This window comes from Lipophrys pholis (assembly GCF_963383615.2).
Source record: "Lipophrys pholis genome assembly, chromosome: 20".
Taxonomy (NCBI): domain Eukaryota; kingdom Metazoa; phylum Chordata; class Actinopteri; order Blenniiformes; family Blenniidae; genus Lipophrys; species Lipophrys pholis.
Window position 1 is genome coordinate 16,856,614 of NC_137648.1, and position 18,532 is coordinate 16,875,145.

General features: G+C 41.1%; 2 protein-coding genes across 3 annotated transcripts in view; both read right to left on the reverse strand.

The window, feature by feature from the left end:
- The window catches only part of abca4a (ATP-binding cassette, sub-family A (ABC1), member 4a), a 34,793-nt gene extending 29,985 nt beyond the window's left edge, over positions 1-4,808 (reverse strand). Inside the window, exons 1-6 of the mRNA XM_080489462.1 lie at positions 4,729-4,808; positions 4,167-4,278; positions 3,193-3,286; positions 2,970-3,111; positions 2,583-2,722; positions 91-218 (exon numbers count right to left, since the gene is read on the reverse strand). Coding sequence (XP_080345588.1) covers positions 91-218; positions 2,583-2,722; positions 2,970-3,111; positions 3,193-3,286; positions 4,167-4,232 — 570 coding nt within the window. The 5' untranslated portion in view covers positions 4,233-4,278; positions 4,729-4,808. The remainder of the gene's footprint in view (positions 1-90; positions 219-2,582; positions 2,723-2,969; positions 3,112-3,192; positions 3,287-4,166; positions 4,279-4,728) is intronic.
- An 836-nt stretch (positions 4,809-5,644) lies between these two features.
- Positions 5,645-18,532, reverse strand: part of arhgap29a (Rho GTPase activating protein 29a) — a 33,904-nt gene continuing 21,016 nt past the window's right edge. For both annotated transcript variants that reach the window (XM_080489174.1, XM_080489175.1), the window contains 19 exons: positions 17,969-18,041; positions 17,431-17,491; positions 16,863-17,009; positions 16,299-16,363; positions 15,960-16,070; positions 15,754-15,834; positions 15,082-15,264; positions 14,822-14,959; positions 14,544-14,734; positions 12,187-12,356; positions 11,792-11,920; positions 10,426-10,524; positions 10,024-10,187; positions 9,100-9,288; positions 8,323-8,460; positions 7,856-8,091; positions 7,456-7,753; positions 7,248-7,353; positions 5,645-7,151 (listed from right to left, as the gene is read on the reverse strand). In XM_080489174.1, the coding sequence (XP_080345300.1) occupies positions 6,244-7,151; positions 7,248-7,353; positions 7,456-7,753; positions 7,856-8,091; positions 8,323-8,460; positions 9,100-9,288; positions 10,024-10,187; positions 10,426-10,524; positions 11,792-11,920; positions 12,187-12,356; positions 14,544-14,734; positions 14,822-14,959; positions 15,082-15,264; positions 15,754-15,834; positions 15,960-16,070; positions 16,299-16,363; positions 16,863-17,009; positions 17,431-17,491; positions 17,969-18,041 (3,487 nt within the window). In that variant the 3' untranslated portion in view covers positions 5,645-6,243. The remainder of the gene's footprint in view (positions 7,152-7,247; positions 7,354-7,455; positions 7,754-7,855; positions 8,092-8,322; positions 8,461-9,099; positions 9,289-10,023; positions 10,188-10,425; positions 10,525-11,791; positions 11,921-12,186; positions 12,357-14,543; positions 14,735-14,821; positions 14,960-15,081; positions 15,265-15,753; positions 15,835-15,959; positions 16,071-16,298; positions 16,364-16,862; positions 17,010-17,430; positions 17,492-17,968; positions 18,042-18,532) is intronic.

Consider the following 18,532-nt stretch of genomic DNA (forward strand, 5'->3'; position numbering starts at 1 on the left):
AGCTTGCAGCACATCAAACTGTTGAAATTCCACTTTGCATACCCTCGGCTTTGTGTATCTAATTGTGTGTTTATGCATGTGCCTGCGTACCTGTTCAGGCCTGATTTGGGCATTAACTAGATGAAACACCACAGACTCTGTCAGAGGAACGTCTCTCAGCAGAAATGACGTCAGGGTCTCATCATCCTTCAGAATCGTCTCCACCTTTACTCCTCGGCCTGCAGAGAGGGACGGAGGTATGAAACAGGGATGTCATATGATTTTTTCTTTTTTTTTCTTTTTTAATGATCTCTAATTGTACATGAAACACCCTTTAGTGTGAAGATAAAGGGGACACTTTGGAAAAATGTGGATTATTAGTCACATAATTTGGGCAAGCTGTGACAACCCAGGATATCGACAAAGGATGAAGCCTCTTTCCACCTCTGCCCCATTCCATTATTTCCTGTCTGTGCATGAATAAAGTTTGCCTTGCTCAGCAAAGTGTTGTTTTGCACACTAACCAAGATCTGCCTTTGCTGAACTTGCCTCGTGATTTGCGCACCGCAAACAACTTAAAGTCTAAGAACAAGAAACAAAGTGGAAATGTGGCACTGATTTAAGAGGCTTATAAAAAAGAAGGAACGATACTTCTGAACATTGTGTGCTTTTCTAGAAAAAAAAACTAAAAAACAAGTGAAACATTCAGCAGCCCTAACATTAGTAGGTAGAGTGAATAACACTGATTTATCGCTTTAAAATGGCACGTGAGGATGAGTGAGATATATTAAACAGCAAGTACACATTTTATTCTCAAAGTTATTCGTTAGAAAGGATATAATGGACAACTCTGCGGATTCAAGTCAGTTTGATGGCTCAATGTCTCGGCCACAACATCTCCAAAACTGCAGTTCATGGATGATTATTACATGTATATAATATAAACCAGGCATTTTGAGCACATAGAACTTTAAACTAAAATAAAAACTAGAAGGAGACAATGTTCTGAGGTTTCTCTCAGCACAGGAGGAGGGCAACATTTCTCTCAACTATTTGTATTTGTGGTTTAGTCACACTCACAGTTAAAGATTGCAAGGCAAGTCAATACACAGTCAGTCGAAACCAACTCTCCATCATTATGCCAAATACTACATGCATGTGCAAGTGGGGCATCCAGCCTTGCCGTGTGCTATCCTTGGCAATTAAAGAAAGTGACATGGGGCTGTGAATAGCGCTTCTGTTTGAGAAAATAGATTTTTTTCTAAATGCAATCATGCAAATAGTGGCTTCAGTTGTTGTTTTTTTCTGTGTGCCTATTTTACATCACATGCAACAAAGTACAGTGAAGAAATCAATTTAAATACAAGGACAATGACAAACAATAGAAAATGGACATTTCAATCAACATACAAAATCCTGCAGATGCCCCAGACAGAATGTGAAAAACAGACATATCCAGTGAAATGAAAACATTAGGCTCGCCCAAAATAACAGCACATTCGCTGAAAGTAAAAGTAGTCCACAATGTAATCCACAAAAAAATACATTATTTATATTTTAGTTGTATGGGTGTTGAATTCGAACAAATGGTATGTTAGGTAGCATACAAGCAAACAAACATTCAAGCTGTCAGCAGCTACATGATAATATGTCATATTTAACAAAAATTGCATTGCCCAATTTTCCAGAAAACATAATCGTGAATGATGACTACTTGAAAAAAAAAAGAAAAGACAAAAAAAGGCAGAATTAGTGGAATATTTAGCAGGCTAGATTTGGGCACTCATCATGAAACCTGTTAAACTCAGAATTCGACCCTCAGTCTTAGCAAGTTTCTGTTTAATAAGACTGGTCATGAGTCAAATTCCTGAGTTACATAACTCAATTCTCAACATGATTCAGTTTTTCTTCCTGAGACACATGGGAACTTGAATGGAATGTGAATCTGTATCTCTGTTAGCCGCGTTAGTCCACGGGAGTGTCAGCAGCACAGACATGACCATTCACAGGCTGAAATGCACTCAGCTTCATTCCACTCCCATCATAAAGGCTTATTTTACCGCAGGGGAAACGTGCAGTGTATACAATGTATGTGTACGTGCATACATGAGGAGGGAGCAGTGTCCCTTGAGATAGGATCACTGTTTTGTTTTTTGTTTTTTTGTAATCTCACGGGGACAAGAGTGTGGATGAGTAGCTCATGAATTGCTTTCCAACCAAACAAACATGGTATTGACAAAAGTAAGCAGCTTACATTACAGGCCTGCCTTAAACCCATGTGATATAATCCTGTTACACTGTAAAGACAACCAGAGACACTCATGGGAAAATATGTGAGAGATGATGTGGATTTTTATGATTTTTGATGAAAAGGTCATGACTTGAATTTTTGACGTACTGTCACATTTTGCTTTATCTGTCAGGATAGACAGAATTATACATGCTCAAGATCAAAATACCTCACAGCATATCAAGTTAAGTAGTTTTGTCCTTGCGAGTATTATTATCCTGTGTGAAGAAACCCGAAATAACCTCACTGACCTTGGGTTTGCTGCGATAGGCGATATTTGCACAGGATGTTGATGGAAGGCGAGTGCACTGACCTGACACCTGTTCAGGGTGGGTGCGTAGAGTGTCCATGAAGTTGCTCATAGTATTAAGTTCCTTCCAGAGGCGACCGAGCTCCAGAAACTCCGGGTCACGCAAAAGAAGATCTTGAGCATCTGTATAGAGCCGTGCCAGTCTGAGGAGCGAGGTCAAAGACAGAATGTGTGTTTTATCTAGTTTAACAAGTGTTAACACCATATGGATATACACAATGTGTGTGTGTGTGTGTGTGTGTGTGCCCGCGCACATGCTGATGCTCTAACACTAAAAAAAAAAGTTTCAGGTTATCAGTTACGTAATTCTGCCTCTCCATCACAGAGCTAGCCTTTGATGGGAATTGAACAGCTCTGGATTGAGAGGATCAGGCTCAGGGTGATGCTCACATGGAGTTGTTGTAGTTGGATACCAGGCCAGGAGATTCGCCACGGGTGGGGTATTGAAAACAGGGGTTGTTGGCATTACAGAAGATTCCCTGAATCCAGGGGAGGACTCCAGCCGAGGGCATGGCCTTGTTGGGAAAATGGCCTATGAGGTGGATGAGAAGGTCAGCGTTATGTGCTTTTAAAAAAAGGTCTGACACATATTTATTTACTTTTATTTGCTCACATTCATGTTGACGGTAAAGAGGGTTTACTCTTCTTAACCACACCAGAATCATGAACAGCGTAACAGGCCACATGAGCTCCATGACGAAACGTATCTGGTGGGGGGGAAAAGAAATACAAAAAAAGACCTCACAAGGGTTAATCCCAAAGGTTCTGAGAGTAAGTCAATCTTTTTTCCAAGTGAGTTCCTCAAATGTTTGGTTTCTATGAAGATGAGGGTAGAGTTCTACTAAAGACATGAGCCTCCAGCTTGACAATTGTGAAACATTTTGTGCAGTAGGCCAATTATCCTGCAACACTACACTGTACTTACAGAGGCTCTAATTTGACCTGTATCGCCACATTGTACTCTGAAACTGTCAAAATGTGAGATAATGCCACCATGAGAAACAGAGACATTACAAAATAACGATCCATCAACTCATGCGTCTTCTATACATTGGGGTTGTGGATCGGTTGCCTCAAGATGTTAACACATTCCAATGATCCAAAGCTCTACAACTGGTTAAAGTCTTGTTTTATATATTGAACATCGGATTTGTTATGAGTTTCTTAGTTTTTCAGAAGCACAGTTAAAATGGTTTTGTTGAATGAAGACAGGAACAAAGACATTTCTGTTGTCACTCCCTCTTGCTTAAATGTAGATTGCATAACTTATTTTGACCTTTTACTAAAAACAAACCCAGGAAGTTCTAAAGGTTCATGTCATTTTTTATTGCCAGGAATTCTTAAGTTTTAGATCAAGTTGTACATTATGCCACCTTGCTAATTTTGGATTAAGCAGAAACATTTAAAAATTATTTTAAAGTAGCAAGTTTAAGAAATCCAAAATATGAAAACTATTGCACGGATTGAGGAAAACCTTTAAAACTGATAAGTTGTTGTCATTAACAAAGGAGAAGACCTAAAGGTACTTTAGAAAACTGCAGCTTTTCAGGATAACTAGAGTGCATTTGATGAATGAGAGGATTTTACCCTCTGCCTCCTGCGGATGGTCCAGTTCTTCCACAGCAGGAGTCTGACCTGTTGTGTTGCCCCCATGACGCCTCCTTTTCACCCCCTCAGGGGGTATCTCCGTCCAACAGACCTGCGTTCAACCGATCCACGATGATCTCATGAGACAAAGAAACCTATCTTTTGTTGTACAAATGCAATCCTGGCTTTTAAAGACACTGTGCATTCGTGGGGCTGAGTGTTGCAGCTGAACTTGTACGTCCATCACGGACGCGCCTAGCCATTCATCTGGTGAGAGTCCTGTGGGAAAGCTAGCAATAGCTCTGTAATAAGGTTAATGAGCTCAAGACACCTCACATGGTCAGCGTAAGAGGTCCAGACCTTCTCACAGCCTTTACGTGTCACGTTTGTGAAACAATTTGTCAATATCAATGTAAGAATGTAAGAATAAATCTAATTATGTATATTAGACGTCCTAATTGTGGATATGCAAGAGTATGGTAGTTCAGTTACAAGTGTAATAGTTTACAATTCTTTACCTAGAGATACTTAAAGTGCAAAGCCAAGCAAAGTCACTGCCTACCTCAGAAGATCACGTCCTCTTTGGTTCGATTCTCAATAATTAAAAGTATAACGCTACATATTCCTCGGACTGCTCCCTGCGGTTGCTAACACAGCTTGTTTCCAGACCTCGTGAATAGTTAAGCAGATTGATTTAATCTTCTTTCTGAACGCCAGGAGACTGCTAACGCTTCTCTTCCATTTGCAGAGGCCTACATGACCTAACCACCTGGCCTTTATTATGCTGTATAATCCCTCCACTGGTATAATCTTGTCTCCAGTAAGGCATGTTATTTTAATGTTTCATCACAGCTTTAACAACCCTGTAATTTCTTGTCACAGGTAATCCAGCTGTGTGCTGGCAATCCTTCACTTCACTGTATTACACAAGTAAACTCTGCCATTGCCAAAAAAGTGACCAATGTTGCATAACGTCTCGCAATCGAAATAGACCATCGAGAAACACTTGTTGCATAAAAACACATGGCCCTTGTTGGAAAAGTTGGTCTGATATATTTTAATAAGTTACAAAAGGGTGTCTTGTTTTCGTGTACCTGTTTTCTTACACTGAACTTTTTTGAACATTTTTGCCAACCAAAACAAAAACAAAACCAGATACCGTATAAATAAATGATGCATGTCCTGCTACTTACAGACAAACAAACAAAAAAGAATCTGTAAGATTTGTGTTATTGAAAAGACTTATTTCATTTGGACGAAAACAAAAAAGACAAAAGAAGCTTTGGTTATTAAGTAATTAAAAAAATGTTATATTAAAATTAGGACAGAACTATGCCATGAAAGAATCGTGCGGCATCTCTAAAAAGCTTTTCAGACAAAATGACACCATCAAAGTTCAACAGTATAAAAACAAGTGGATGTATACCCTTTGCAACTGGTGCTCCATAGCATGACCAACAAACTCCCAGTACAACATGTAACAAAGGCCATTGTACGGCTTTATACACAGGTTATCGAAAAACAATTAATTATCACCTACAGGTAACAGTTTAAAACACTCTTACTCACAGTAGGTACAACACAGCTCCGACAAGATTTGTGGAAGATTACTGACGCCAGGTAAATGCATAACTTTTCACTTTTCACTGTTGTGGCCCTAAACACTATTGTAAGGATTCAAAAAAAAATCTTTTTTATTTTTTGGTATATAAACATACATAGATAGTGAACGTGTAACAACTTTATACAAAATATTCAAAACTTAATTGCACGGTTTCAAAAAAGAAATCATAAATATTGTGAACAGGTGCCAGAGTGAACAGAGCAAGTGATTTTTTTTTTTTTATAAATGAGCAACTTGTGAATCACAGTAAAAAATATACAGCATTTTAAGTGCGTCCTGTTTCTCTCATGAGGATCATAGGTACATTTATAATAATAACATGAGGTACAGCAGTTCAACACACAGTGCCTGAAATCATACATCTGCTCATTCGCTTTAAAAATTTCGCTAAAATAATTGGCACAAGCTGCTCACATTCAACCACTGTTTCGACGGGCCATGTTTCTTAGTGGATTACACAAAATGAGCCTCTCTGTGTTCGACCTCCTGGAGCCGCCTCGACCTCAGTCTCTGGTATACCGGCTTGGCCTGGTTTGGGCCCAGTTCTTCAGGGCTCGAGCTGGGAGACTGAGACATGGCTGCCTGCTCCGTCTCCATGTCCTCGAGAGGCTCGTCCACAGACACCTCTATCTCAATCCCCAGTTCCTCCTCCTCGTCTTCCTCCTCGTCCTCATCTTCATCTTCCTCCTCAGCGCTGTTTGCTGATGCACAGTTCTGCAGCACTTTTGCTTTGCTCCCTGACGGGGGCTTGTAGAAGGTTCCTGGAGGGGGCTGGAGGGTCCGGGGAGCTCTGAACGCAGCTACAACTGTGCCATACTTAGATACATTGTCCTCCCTTCTTAAAGTCCTGCTGGGTCGCACTGCGACTGTGTAAGGTCTGTTGGGGTACATGCTGCTGATATTGCTCCCTTTAGTCCCCAGGGAGAAGGCTGACGGCACAGAGGCTGACAAGCTGTTTGCGTCCCCTGCTGTACTGTCTGTAGCTGAACTGACCACAGTTCTTACGCTTCTGGAAACGTCGTGCTTGTACTGTTTATCCCAGGTTCTGCGTAATGTCTGAGTGTCAATAAATGTACTCCGGTAGTGCGTTCCCACTCGCGATTTGGGGTTTTCGGTTTCGTCCACCTCCTCAATGGTCTGGTCACAGCTGCCCCCTTTGCCGTCGTCCTGGTCCGTGCTGTTCTGCGCGTTGTTCTCGTCCACGTGGCCTCGGCTGGCTATCCTGTCCGCTGGCAAGCTAGCTGGCCGGGAGGACAGTTTAGTGCGTGGTCGCCGAAGCTGAACCCTGGTTACCGGCTTCGGGATCTCGGGCACACTCGATGACGGATCTCCATTGAACTTCTCAGAGTCTATTTCATCGCCTTTGAACAGACAGATTGAAAAAAGATTGTATATCAGCAAAACATAAGAAGCGATTTCAAAAAGCACCCATCCGTCTATTTCTGACAGATACTGACCAGGTTCAAAGTCACTTCCATCAAGGGTTGGCATGGTCTCCAGAACCTCAGCCAACAAGTGTGAAGAAGGAATGATAGAGGAATGTCTCTTGTACACCTTGGAGCTCTGTTGTATGGGTACGACAGGCAACATGCACAGAAAATAAAACCTCAATCTGTAATTTCCGGGTTAAATGAGATTTTATCTTTACAATGTTCCATTACTCACCTCCTTAATGTCTCCCAGCGACTTAGAGTGCCTGCTCAGCCGCTGCTCTTTCTCCTGGTGGGTAAGTCGGGGACCAGCCTCTGTTGGGGAAATGCTGCTGAGAGGACTGAGGAGGGTCTCAAAGACCATCTCATAGTGTCTGATCAGGAGCTCCACAATGAGTGCCTGATAGGGGTAATCTACCAGAGACGAGAGGGAAACCTCAGCGTCGGTTTGCCTTGGTTTGATTAGCGTCGGGCCAAAGATGATGCCAAGATTGCTGGCAGTCATTTTGTTCTCTTCTGATTGCTCTGTCACCCTAAAGAGAGAAAGAGTAGGTTCAAATCACTGTTAATCTAATGAAACTTGTACATTTGAGTGTTTGATGGATTATTTGATGGATCGGTGCTGCCCTTTCTACCTGTGAAGATGTTCTATAAGGAACTGCAGTGTCTTGTAATGGGCTGAAGGCAGATGTTTGAGCAGATCCTTGAGCTTGAACAGGACGCGGTTGAGCTCCACGCTAACCTGAGCCGAACCCACAGGAGTGGGACTGAGCCGTAAGGCCTCCAGCTCCTCCACAATGATACTCTGGCTTTCTTTGGCCAAACCAATAAACTCATTATAGTAGCGGAACAGGATGAGTGGCTCTGGTAGCTGGAAAGCATTGAATAAACAAATGAAGTGAGGAAGTTAACTATAAACAGAGACAATTGAAATATGCAAATAAACACACAAGCGGTACAGAATTAGAAATCAGATAAGAGGCGCGGGAATGAGATGCCAAAAATAAAAAAGGACAAACAAACACCAATGCAGAGATTTTACTACACAGAGTTTACTTTTAACCCAGATTTTTTTGATGTAACCGTTTCTAAAGTGGCTCACCTGTCTCAGGTAAAGTTTGAGAACGTTGCTAATGTCGTGGGGATAAAGATCAGAAAGCTCCACCAGGTCTTTGCCATTCTCAAAAGCCTGGCACAGCTTCTCAACTCGAGACTTGGCACCATTCACACGGTAGATTCCCTTCAGAGCACAAAAACAAAATGCATTCAACACAGGAAAATAAGATGCAGTTTTCCCTGTTACCATGGTGAAATGTGGCAAAGATGCAAAGATGTGATTTGGCTAACCATATATATATGGCATAGCAGTATATTCATTTGCATATAAAAAACAGTATTTAATTGGCTAAAATCAAACAATCAGTTGAAATAATTTAATTCTAATGTTCATCATTGATTAAACCCACAACAAGTCTGTCTATAACAGTTTCGTGACAATTGCATATTTATGTCTTTCCTCTTACATAAAGTGAGGGTGGGATTTGTAAAGAAACAAAACAATAAACAGAGAGTGGGGTGTTTCTGGCAAAAACAACACAACACTTTAAAATCACTTAAAAAAAGCATTGCAACTAAACTAATGTTTATCTTAGTAAAACTTTTAAAGAAGTCAATTCAATGTACAGAAGAAATAAGCTACAGTGCAAGACGACCCCATCTTTAATTAGGACGCCTCCAATAATGGTTTATGTTGCATATAAATTAGTCTGTTGGTGAAATGGCGTTCATCACTGCAATGTAGATAAATAGACCATAGGGGGGTAGATACAAACATCCCAACAAAACACACCCTGGATATTCCTGTTTCACTGGAAAATACCTTGATGTTGAGCGCTCGGTTCTCAATTTCTGATGTGCACTTCCGTATGATGAAGGGGATGCCGTCCTGACTGTTCCTGGCTGCCTGTGTGAACTCGATACCAAACAGATGAAGCCTCCCCTGTAGCTTTTTATGCCCACACTGGATAGCCAGAGTTTCCAGGCACTTCTTATGACAAGCCAGCGAACACTGCAAATACATTAACACTTATAAACGGTGATGTCTTATTCACATAGGAAGAGTTAAGATTTCACATTGTGTACAAACATATGAATTACTAAAGAAGCTGCAACCTCAGGATAAAATCCTCAGAAAGGAAAGCTTTATAATTAAACCTCTTGAACGAGCGTCAATGAATCATTTCAGTCTGCAGCATTCACATGTCATTATCACATCAATACATTTTCAAGTATTGTGTAACCTCTCGCAACCTTTTCTTCGCCCCAGCAACTATGTTATTATTGTTTGGTTCAGTGTATCTAATAAATATGGACAGAAACTTGATCGTAAGTCAACAGTGGAAGGGAGGAGGGGTCACGGTGCACAGGGATGATGGAAAGCGCTACTCAGAAGATGAACAAAAGGCCTTTAGTTTCCACTGCCCATTCCCCGACTGAGACCAGTTGGTGAATTCGGTCTCTGAGGAGAGCTTGTGGCCAGTTTAAACTTTTCCCTTTATTCAAGCGTTTTGACCAGGCTAAGACGTGTTTTTCTGGGTTTTTTCCACCCAACTTTTGTTTTTGTTTGATTTTTGCTGATAAAGACGCTGTTGTGCATCTTTGGAAATCTTCATCTTGAACTGGTAGCACCCTGACAGCATTCACCAGAGATCCAAACCGAGTGTCACGGTTGGGTTGCACTGTGTGATTTCAGATCTAAATAATTTAAGAAAAAGGCAAGAGAAAGAAAGGAATCCGGGGTTACCTCTTCACATTCAGCTCCGTGAAACACCACCAGGCTGTCGCATTCACGGCATTTGGAAGGTGCTCGAAGCTTTCTCAGCTTGTGGGTCAGAGCTGCCTTGGACATCTGGGTGTTTCTAAAAGGCCCTGGGGAACTGGCCGTCTCTATTATCATCTCACTTAAACCTGCAGAGAAGAGTAGATGGCCATCATTAGCAGAAATTGTTGTCCTGTGCTGTCAAGAACACGCTGAAATCTTACTGGGAATCGGGGCCATTCAAGGGCAGCGAAGAAAACAGCAAATTACAGACATTTGCTATACTAAATGTAAAAGTTTAAAGAAGATATGCAGCAAAAATACAAGAGTGTGAAACACTCAAAGATAGGTATTGTAGTTTTGGTAGCACAATTCTGTTTGACTCACCATTATCAGAAGGCGAGGGAGGCTCTCTCTCATCCAGGTCATCAGCAGATGACATGGTCCCAGTGGAGGGGGTTCTGGGTAATCTCCTTTTGAAGTCTCCTGAGTGAGGGAGGACACACCCATAAATCCAAACCTCACCACTCAAAACGAGCTGCTTTCAGTTTCATTCTGTCCCTTGACAGAAACCTGCAGAATAACAACTGAGCACCTTTCTGATGGCTTGAGAGAAAAGGTGTTATTTACTTCCTGCTGCTGAAAAATGATGGAGATTCCGCTGGTGATTCACTTCCATGATAAGTGAGCAACAATAGCCAATAAAGAAATGAGATATTTCAGAGCAGCTGGAAATGACATGATACCATTTTCTATCCTCCTGAACTGCAAAGGACGGTTGTGATCTTACTATCCTACTTCAAATTGGACATAACAAGATGTAATATTGGGAAAGTATCTACTGTATCTACCTGTTGTTTAGGGGTAGAAATAGTTTTTTGTGAAGTATGTATAGTAATTGAAAAGGGCAGCAGGGGGAACATGTGGTGTTCTTATGGGTTTAACAGTTTTTTGTTTTTTTACTTAATCTATTGTGTGGCATCTGTATAGAGATATACTGCAAGCAAATCCAAGCATTTAGAAGAGAAATCCGACTCTGTCTGAGCATCAAACAGAGACAATTCAACCCCAATAGATTTTTGTAGGAATATATTACAAACACAATGACATGTCAGCATGACCATACCCAATACAGAAATACAGACTAAACTACGGTGCAGTATTGTTTAACTACCACACAAATGCATCGTTTCACAGCAACAGGGAAAGTGCAGACAGAAACCCAACTTCAACTAAAGCAACAATTTAATGTGTTTGTGTACGTTGAAGAGAAACAGAGTTGCACAATGTTAAACAAAGAGGCACCACTGTCACTGGTTGCTAAGGCTCTTGATTCAAAGATAACATGCCAACAAAGTTGGGTGAACACCAAGTTCACTGGAAACCGTGTTCTCTCCCCAGGGGCAAGTAAGAGACAGTCGCTGCTGAGGAAAGCCTCGTAACTTGTTGTGGATTTATCAGTGATAGTGATTTATCAGCAAGATGGGTACATGAGAGGTGTTTTTAAAAGGAAGCCCAGTTGGTTGACTCTCCCAAGATATGCGTTTTTATTTACATGAGAACCAAAGTGTAATTAAGGTGCAATTATGAGTTGTTCAACAACAACAACAACAACAACAACAACAACAACAACAACAACAACAACAACAACTACAACAACAACAACAACAACAACAACAACCAGACAAGTCATTAAATGTGGCATTCAGAGAAACAGCTAGTGATTAAGTGGAAAAGGCTGTTAAGTTCTTACCTGGGCTTGCAGTGGGCGAGTCCATTGACCGGGACTCGCTGCTCCCTCCAGCACTTTCCGAGTCGCTGCACATGCCTCCACCCTGAGTGGTCGAGGCCCAGGGACGAAATGCGGCCTGATTCCGAAGAGCTGCAGAACAGAGAAGCACAGCATTGAATGATACATGGAGAAATAGTGGTTGGCACGTTAATTCAAGATCAACTGGAGACGTGCATGCTGTCCTTGTGCATGCATGTGCTTTCTACAGATACTCCAGTTCCATGTTACAATCCAAAAACATGCAATTACGCTCAATTGATGACTTTAAATTTGCCTGGAGGTGTAATGTAAACATCTGTCTCTCTGAATCTGTATGCAGAGAAAACATCTACTGTGCTAGATGCAGACCAGCATACCTTGGATGTCAGAGCTGCCGTTGGAGCGTCTCTCTGCAACCTTCGCATGTTGGACATTGAGGGAACCGTCCACTTCGTCCCCGCCGAGGAGCTCCGAGGTGACGGACGCCTGTGACAAGTTACTGTGGGATGAATGGCTGCCAGTGAGGGAGCGCTTGTTGAAAGGCATCCTGAGGTGGGAATCAACAGAATAGAAAACACATAATGAGATTTGTTGACATGGAACTTACAGTGTGGTACAATATATTGATAGTGAAGCACTTGTATTCTATCAAATCCAGGCATTATTGTATGATTATCTTTAAGCTTGTCGAGTATGTGATATTTACTGACAACTTTGTAATGAGTAGAATGATGAACTCTTCAAAACTACACTAGATAACCTGAAAGGTCAAATGTTTTTTCAGTTTGGGGATTGCTCAAGCGATGGAAAAGCACTATATGAGTGAAATCCATTTACCATGTGTTTCACAACCTCTTTGGAAAAATGAGCAGTTTTTGTTTGTTCAAATTGTGTTTTTAACAGTAATCAGACCATTTTAGAGATCAGCAGGTGTAATTCGTCCTCAACTGCAGTATTAAAACTACCAATTGTATTTCCAAACAATCATCACTGATAAAATCCCTGAAAATGGCCTAATTAAACCTGCTGCACAAGTAAAAACCTGGATGAAGTAAAACAATGACTAAGGTGGGAAAGGTTGCAGCAGATCTACAGGGGTCAGCCATTGTTAACCAGAATAGACTATGGTATCTCACAATATACAATATGTAGGTCAGTACTCTATATTTAAGTTTTTTGGGGGCCAAAGCTGTGGGCACACGTGAGCATGGGTGTGTTCGCTTGAGTTTCATTTCCTCTCTCCCAAGCTGAGCTCTTTTGATCAGAGGGATCAGAGTGAGGGGGTGGGTGGTAGAGGCAGAAAACTACGTGAGAACAAAGCACTCTCTTATTTCCATTTGTCTGGTATGCGTGCGTGTGACCACAAACCTGTGTCAACAAAAGTCTCTCAAAAAGGAAACTATTTTTAACTTAGGTCTTATTAAGACTTTGGGTACAAATACTGCCCAAATGTAGAATGGCTGCTGTGTTTCCGTTTCTGTGCCAGGCACAGCGTGTATTTACTTTAAAACCAGCTGACAATGTTCAAAGAGTTTTAAGCGAGTTGATGGTGCGCCCACCGCCTCAGTTCCTCTCTCCCGTGACTGCAGTGACTTCCACAGGAAGCACTGACCAACCCAATTGTTTTTAAGTTTTTCAAAACAAACACAAACTCCTTCTCTGCACCACTATCGTACCAGAGATGATTAAAGTGACCTAATTACATCAGATTTAAAACAACTTCTTTACTATAATCACTTGTGTTCTCACAGAGACCTCTGATTGACCTAAGCTGCTAATATTGTCCGCAATACAACATATGAAAAAGTGATTAAAATAAATAATACAAAAAATTCAAATTAACACAATTAAGTGATATTAAAACTATGAGATCCATAGTGTATGGGGGTTAGCGCTCTGTCCCAGTTCCAGCTCACGTATTTTAAAAAGAATTGGAGTTTGCATTTTCTCCCTGAGCATGCCCGATTCTTTGGCAACTCTAGTTTCCTTCACCAGTCTAAAGATGTTAGTTTGAGATGAATGGGTAATTTTAAAATTGCCAGTAGGTGCAAAGATTTCAAAATAACATCTAGAAAATGAACATTGGATACAAAAAGGGCTGACATAGGTAGATGCAGTCATATTAGTATATTGTGATATTTTCTATTTAATATTGTATTCTATTTATGCATTTAATATTTATTGATATTTTATCCCATTTACTTCAAATTAGGGTTAACAAAGTTTTTTTATTCTATTCCAGTGATCAAATCACAAGTTATATTCCATTTTGAGTTTGGATCCTGCCTTTTAGCATCTTCTCCAGATCCCATTTAGTACTGTTCTAATTTGATTATTCACCATGACAAAGCCTTTGCTTTATATTTTCGTGTGGATGGGGTTTTGTTTTACTGTTTGTATTGTATAAATGTTGCAGACTGTCATGAAAGAATTTTTTATAAACTGATTTTTGTGTACTTTTGCGCATTTAAGTCCACTGGCAACTACAGTTACTGGCCATTCAATTAAGATTTTCTGGAAAAGAAAGCATAAAATGGTGAAATAATTGCAGCTCATGTTTGTAAAGGGCTCAATTAACATGGTTATATGTATACATTTGTGAAAAATGGCAGAAATGGGTTAACAGTAATACTTTAGTGAGGCTTATGTAATGATAAGATTAGTTTAGCACAACTACAGCTGTGAAAGCATGGTGACAGTCTGTTGTATTGTCTAATTGTATGAAACACCTCACCCTGCGTTTTGTGTGACGACCGAATCAAATGAGTGAGACTCCAGACGAGGCGCGTCCGTGGGCAAATTCCTGACGAAGTCAATGTAGCGCTGGCCCGGCTCGTACAGCTTGGCGTTTTCACACAGACTCTGGTGGTTGACGGGTAGAGATACAACCTGGGCCTGCTGGAGCTGAAACCAATTGACTGTCACCTGAAATAAAATACAAACAACATTATGCCGTACATCTGTTCCAGGACATCCACGCATATTACTCCTCAACTAGTCAAGATGACTTACCGCTTTGAGGGTGAGGTCGCACTGGGAGACCATTTCTCGGATCTGAGTGATAATCTCACTCTTTGTGTTCACCAAATCAAGCCTCTTCACGCCAACATCTACCTGACAAGCTTTGCAGTGCTCCCTGGCCTCCTCAGCCTGCAAATTGAAGCACGTGAATCATTGAAATTTTCAGCTTTTCTTGCTTTTGCTACTAGGTACAGAGATCTGCAGAGATCAGTTCAGGATTTAGAAACAGGGACTATAACTGGAGAATATACCTTCTGCAGGGCCTCCTCCTCCAGCCTGCGTCGCTTCTCTAGCTTGGCGGCTGCTGTACTTCCTCCCCCTCCTCCAATCTGCTCCTCCTCCAGACGGCTGGTGGATACCTTGGCCTTCTCATACTCCTCCTGCCGCTGGGTCTGAAGCAGCCGGGCCTTCTTCAGAGCGCTGTCCGCTTCATGCTGGAAACAAACACACAAGGAGTTATTCTCAAAACTGGCATGAATGTAACACAGGCAGACCAGTTAAAAATTGAAAGCATCTCACACATAATAATGGTAATTGCCAAATAATAATAATTCTATATAATATTTACAGTTATTCCTCATCATTCCTTTCTTAATCCTGTGACTTTTTATTACTGAGTTTTCACAGAGAGTCTGGAGCTTTTTAACATAAAAAATGACTTATAGTTCTTGTGTTCCAACCACTGTCGCAGCTCACGGTTTAATAAATGATGTTTGTTCTGCAGTAAGAGTGTCCCAGAGAGCCGCATGACTTCATGACCAAACAAAGCATTTGTTTGCGGGTATATATTGGGTTTAGGCACTTGAAAAACATTCTTGGACCGAGCCCCCTCAGGTCAGTGAATCTTTTGAGTTGTCCTTTCTTTGGAGTTGCATTTCTGTGTGGCCCTCTTCAAAGTGCAACCGTCACCACTGTCGACTCACCATTTTCTTTAGTTCCCTCTGCCACTGGTCCTTGACCTCTTTTCGTAGTTTGTCCAACTCGTTCTTTCTTGCCAGGAGAGGCTGGAAGAAAAAAAAAAAAACATGCAACACGCACACACACATAGTCAGAAAGACCTGTTGTTTCCATTATAAATCTCCAGACAAAGTCCCATTTCAGAAATGCAGCAGCCGCTTTGATTAAGTACCTGCATGAATTTGTTGCTTTGGAGAACTGCTGCGGTGTGGAGTACCAGCTGGCTGTATTCAATGTCATTCTTGAAAGCAGTCATGTAGATCTCTCGGAAAGGCATGAATTCCTTGAATGAGGAGGGAGAAAGTCTTACAGTCTATAACAGGAGTTTTAAAAGTGTGGGAAGATGGAAATCTCCACATTGTGATCATAACCCAGGTCTCCAGATTTTTCATGCTGCTCTCTGGCACCTCCCAGGGAAAGGCCTGCTCTATGACTCAGCAGAAAATAATGACAATGCCACTTTAAAAAAAAAAAAAAAAGAAGAAAAAAAAAAGAAGCGAAATGTCCTCACCTGTTGACTTGCAAGCGTCTTGGCTGTTTCGGCCATTTTGGCGTAACTCTTCGCACATTCAACATCTGGAAACACAGAATAAATAAATGAAACAAAAACTGCAAGTAGATTTGTAGGAATTACTGTTCATAATAAATGGGAAAAGTTGAGCAAATGCAGAGTTAAACAAAAGAGGAGGTGTTAAACGGGAAGGCTGATAATGAACATACTGTACAGCTCGACTGCATGTTCACAGTATTAGACTGAAACCATTCATTAACCAGTCCAACAAACAAACGTTCTCACACTCTAAACTCAACCTTGAGCCCGGATAAGGCCTCATTGTTTTCAGTCCAGTTCAACTCGATCTCTCAGGAAACTGACCCTTCAAATAATCCTCACATTTATGTTCAAATCCAATCGTTGTAAAAACCTTCCCATAGTCATTAATACCTATAGAATATAAAATCAGCTGCTAGTCAGGCTCCTGATGTGTGGGTGTTGACGCACGACTGTCGGGTGCTAATTAGCAGCTTCCTCCATACCTCTTCAGAAATGTCGCTATTAATCCAGTTTCTCACTCACCTGTACTGAGACGCTTCTCCACCCACGCCAGAAGCTCTTTGGTGTATTTGGACCATGCCTTGGCGTAGAGCAGTGCTGATTCCACGCCGCTGTCCTGCCGCTGCAATGTCTTGTCAACCTCTTCGACCCGAACCGGTGGAGACGGCCCTGTGACAACCAAAAGGAATCCCCCCCCGGGAGAGCTTGTAAAGGGTGGGCTTAAAGACGACCACCAGCATTCAACCCCCCCACCCACCCTCCTCCAACAAGCCTCAGCTTTGCAAGCAACATCTGTCAATGAGTCAGCACGAAAAGCCCACGCTGACCTTGGATGATCGCGATATGGGCTAATTCCTTTTGAAGGTAAGGGAGGCTGACAGCGGTCTCACTACATGCATTAATCCATGGTGAGGGTCTGGAAAACACCTCATGTTACCCGAGAGACAAAGCAATATAACAACCCACAACAGTTGTTCGGATCTAAAGCTGATTTATGTCTAAATTATCTATATTCCGTGAAGATCAGCTCTCAGTTTCATTGTTTTCATACGGCCACATCAGACCACAGTAACTGTAACTTTCATCTTACCTGGTGAATCATCTTTCTCAGGACCGGACCCTCCAGATTCCACAGAGAGATTCTCAAAAGACTAAAAAACAAACAAATGTGTTTTTTTTGTTTATTTTGAATATACACAATGGTAGAATAGTGGGTATAATTCCTGGTGATGTAGCACAATCCACTGTGCTAACATGCTTAAAAAGAGTCTTATCAGGAGCACTGTTTCCTCCTCCGTGCAGTTATAAAACCAGCAGCAGGGAAACAGCAATACATGGCATTCATCCATCATGGGAAGAGTCCCTGTGAGCAACGTGTGTCAACCTGCAAGTACTTGCTTCACCCCTCAACTTCGAACCTTCGAATCCTGCCAGTGATTAAATGGTGAATGATTTAATGATAAGTTCATGGCTTAAAATGTAAAGATAGCATAACATCTAAGTTCAACAAGAACTATCGTTCAGGAAGGTAACAAAATGTTACTACATTTTAACTAAATAACTAAACTGTCCATATGAACACGACATGACTACAGAACAAATACAGATAAATATAGCACTTTTCTTACCCTGGTTCTCTTAGTCAGGGGGAGCCCCAACACGGATCCATTCTCTACATCTCCCATAAGGAAGTCAGACACTCTGAGGAACAATAGAGAAATGAGTATAAAGATTGGGAATATTAGAAAAGTAAAAAGTGTCGTTATGTGTTTTCATAAAAGCAACCTGTGCTAAAAAGTCCATTAAGCTTTGACATTCATGATAAACCTATGATATTTTTAGGTGCCACTAATGCAACTAATATCTTCTTCATGACCATTAAAACATGATTTGCAAATGAGTCACTCTACCAAATGAGTAATACTGATGATATTACTGTTTCCCATCTTTGATCTTATTTCAGAGCAGGAACAGACAACTTTGATCATTTTGAAGGAAACAAAATTTCCATCCTTACTACAGTGTAACAGATCATTTCTGCCACGAAGATCCTTGAGAATTATGGAATTAGTTTATTGAGAAAGACCTAATTCTGGTGGCAATTTCAAGAAAATAAATAAATACAAATATAACAATTTGATATATTCACCTGATAATGCGTTTAGTTTTACAGTATTTTTGGGGTGATTACA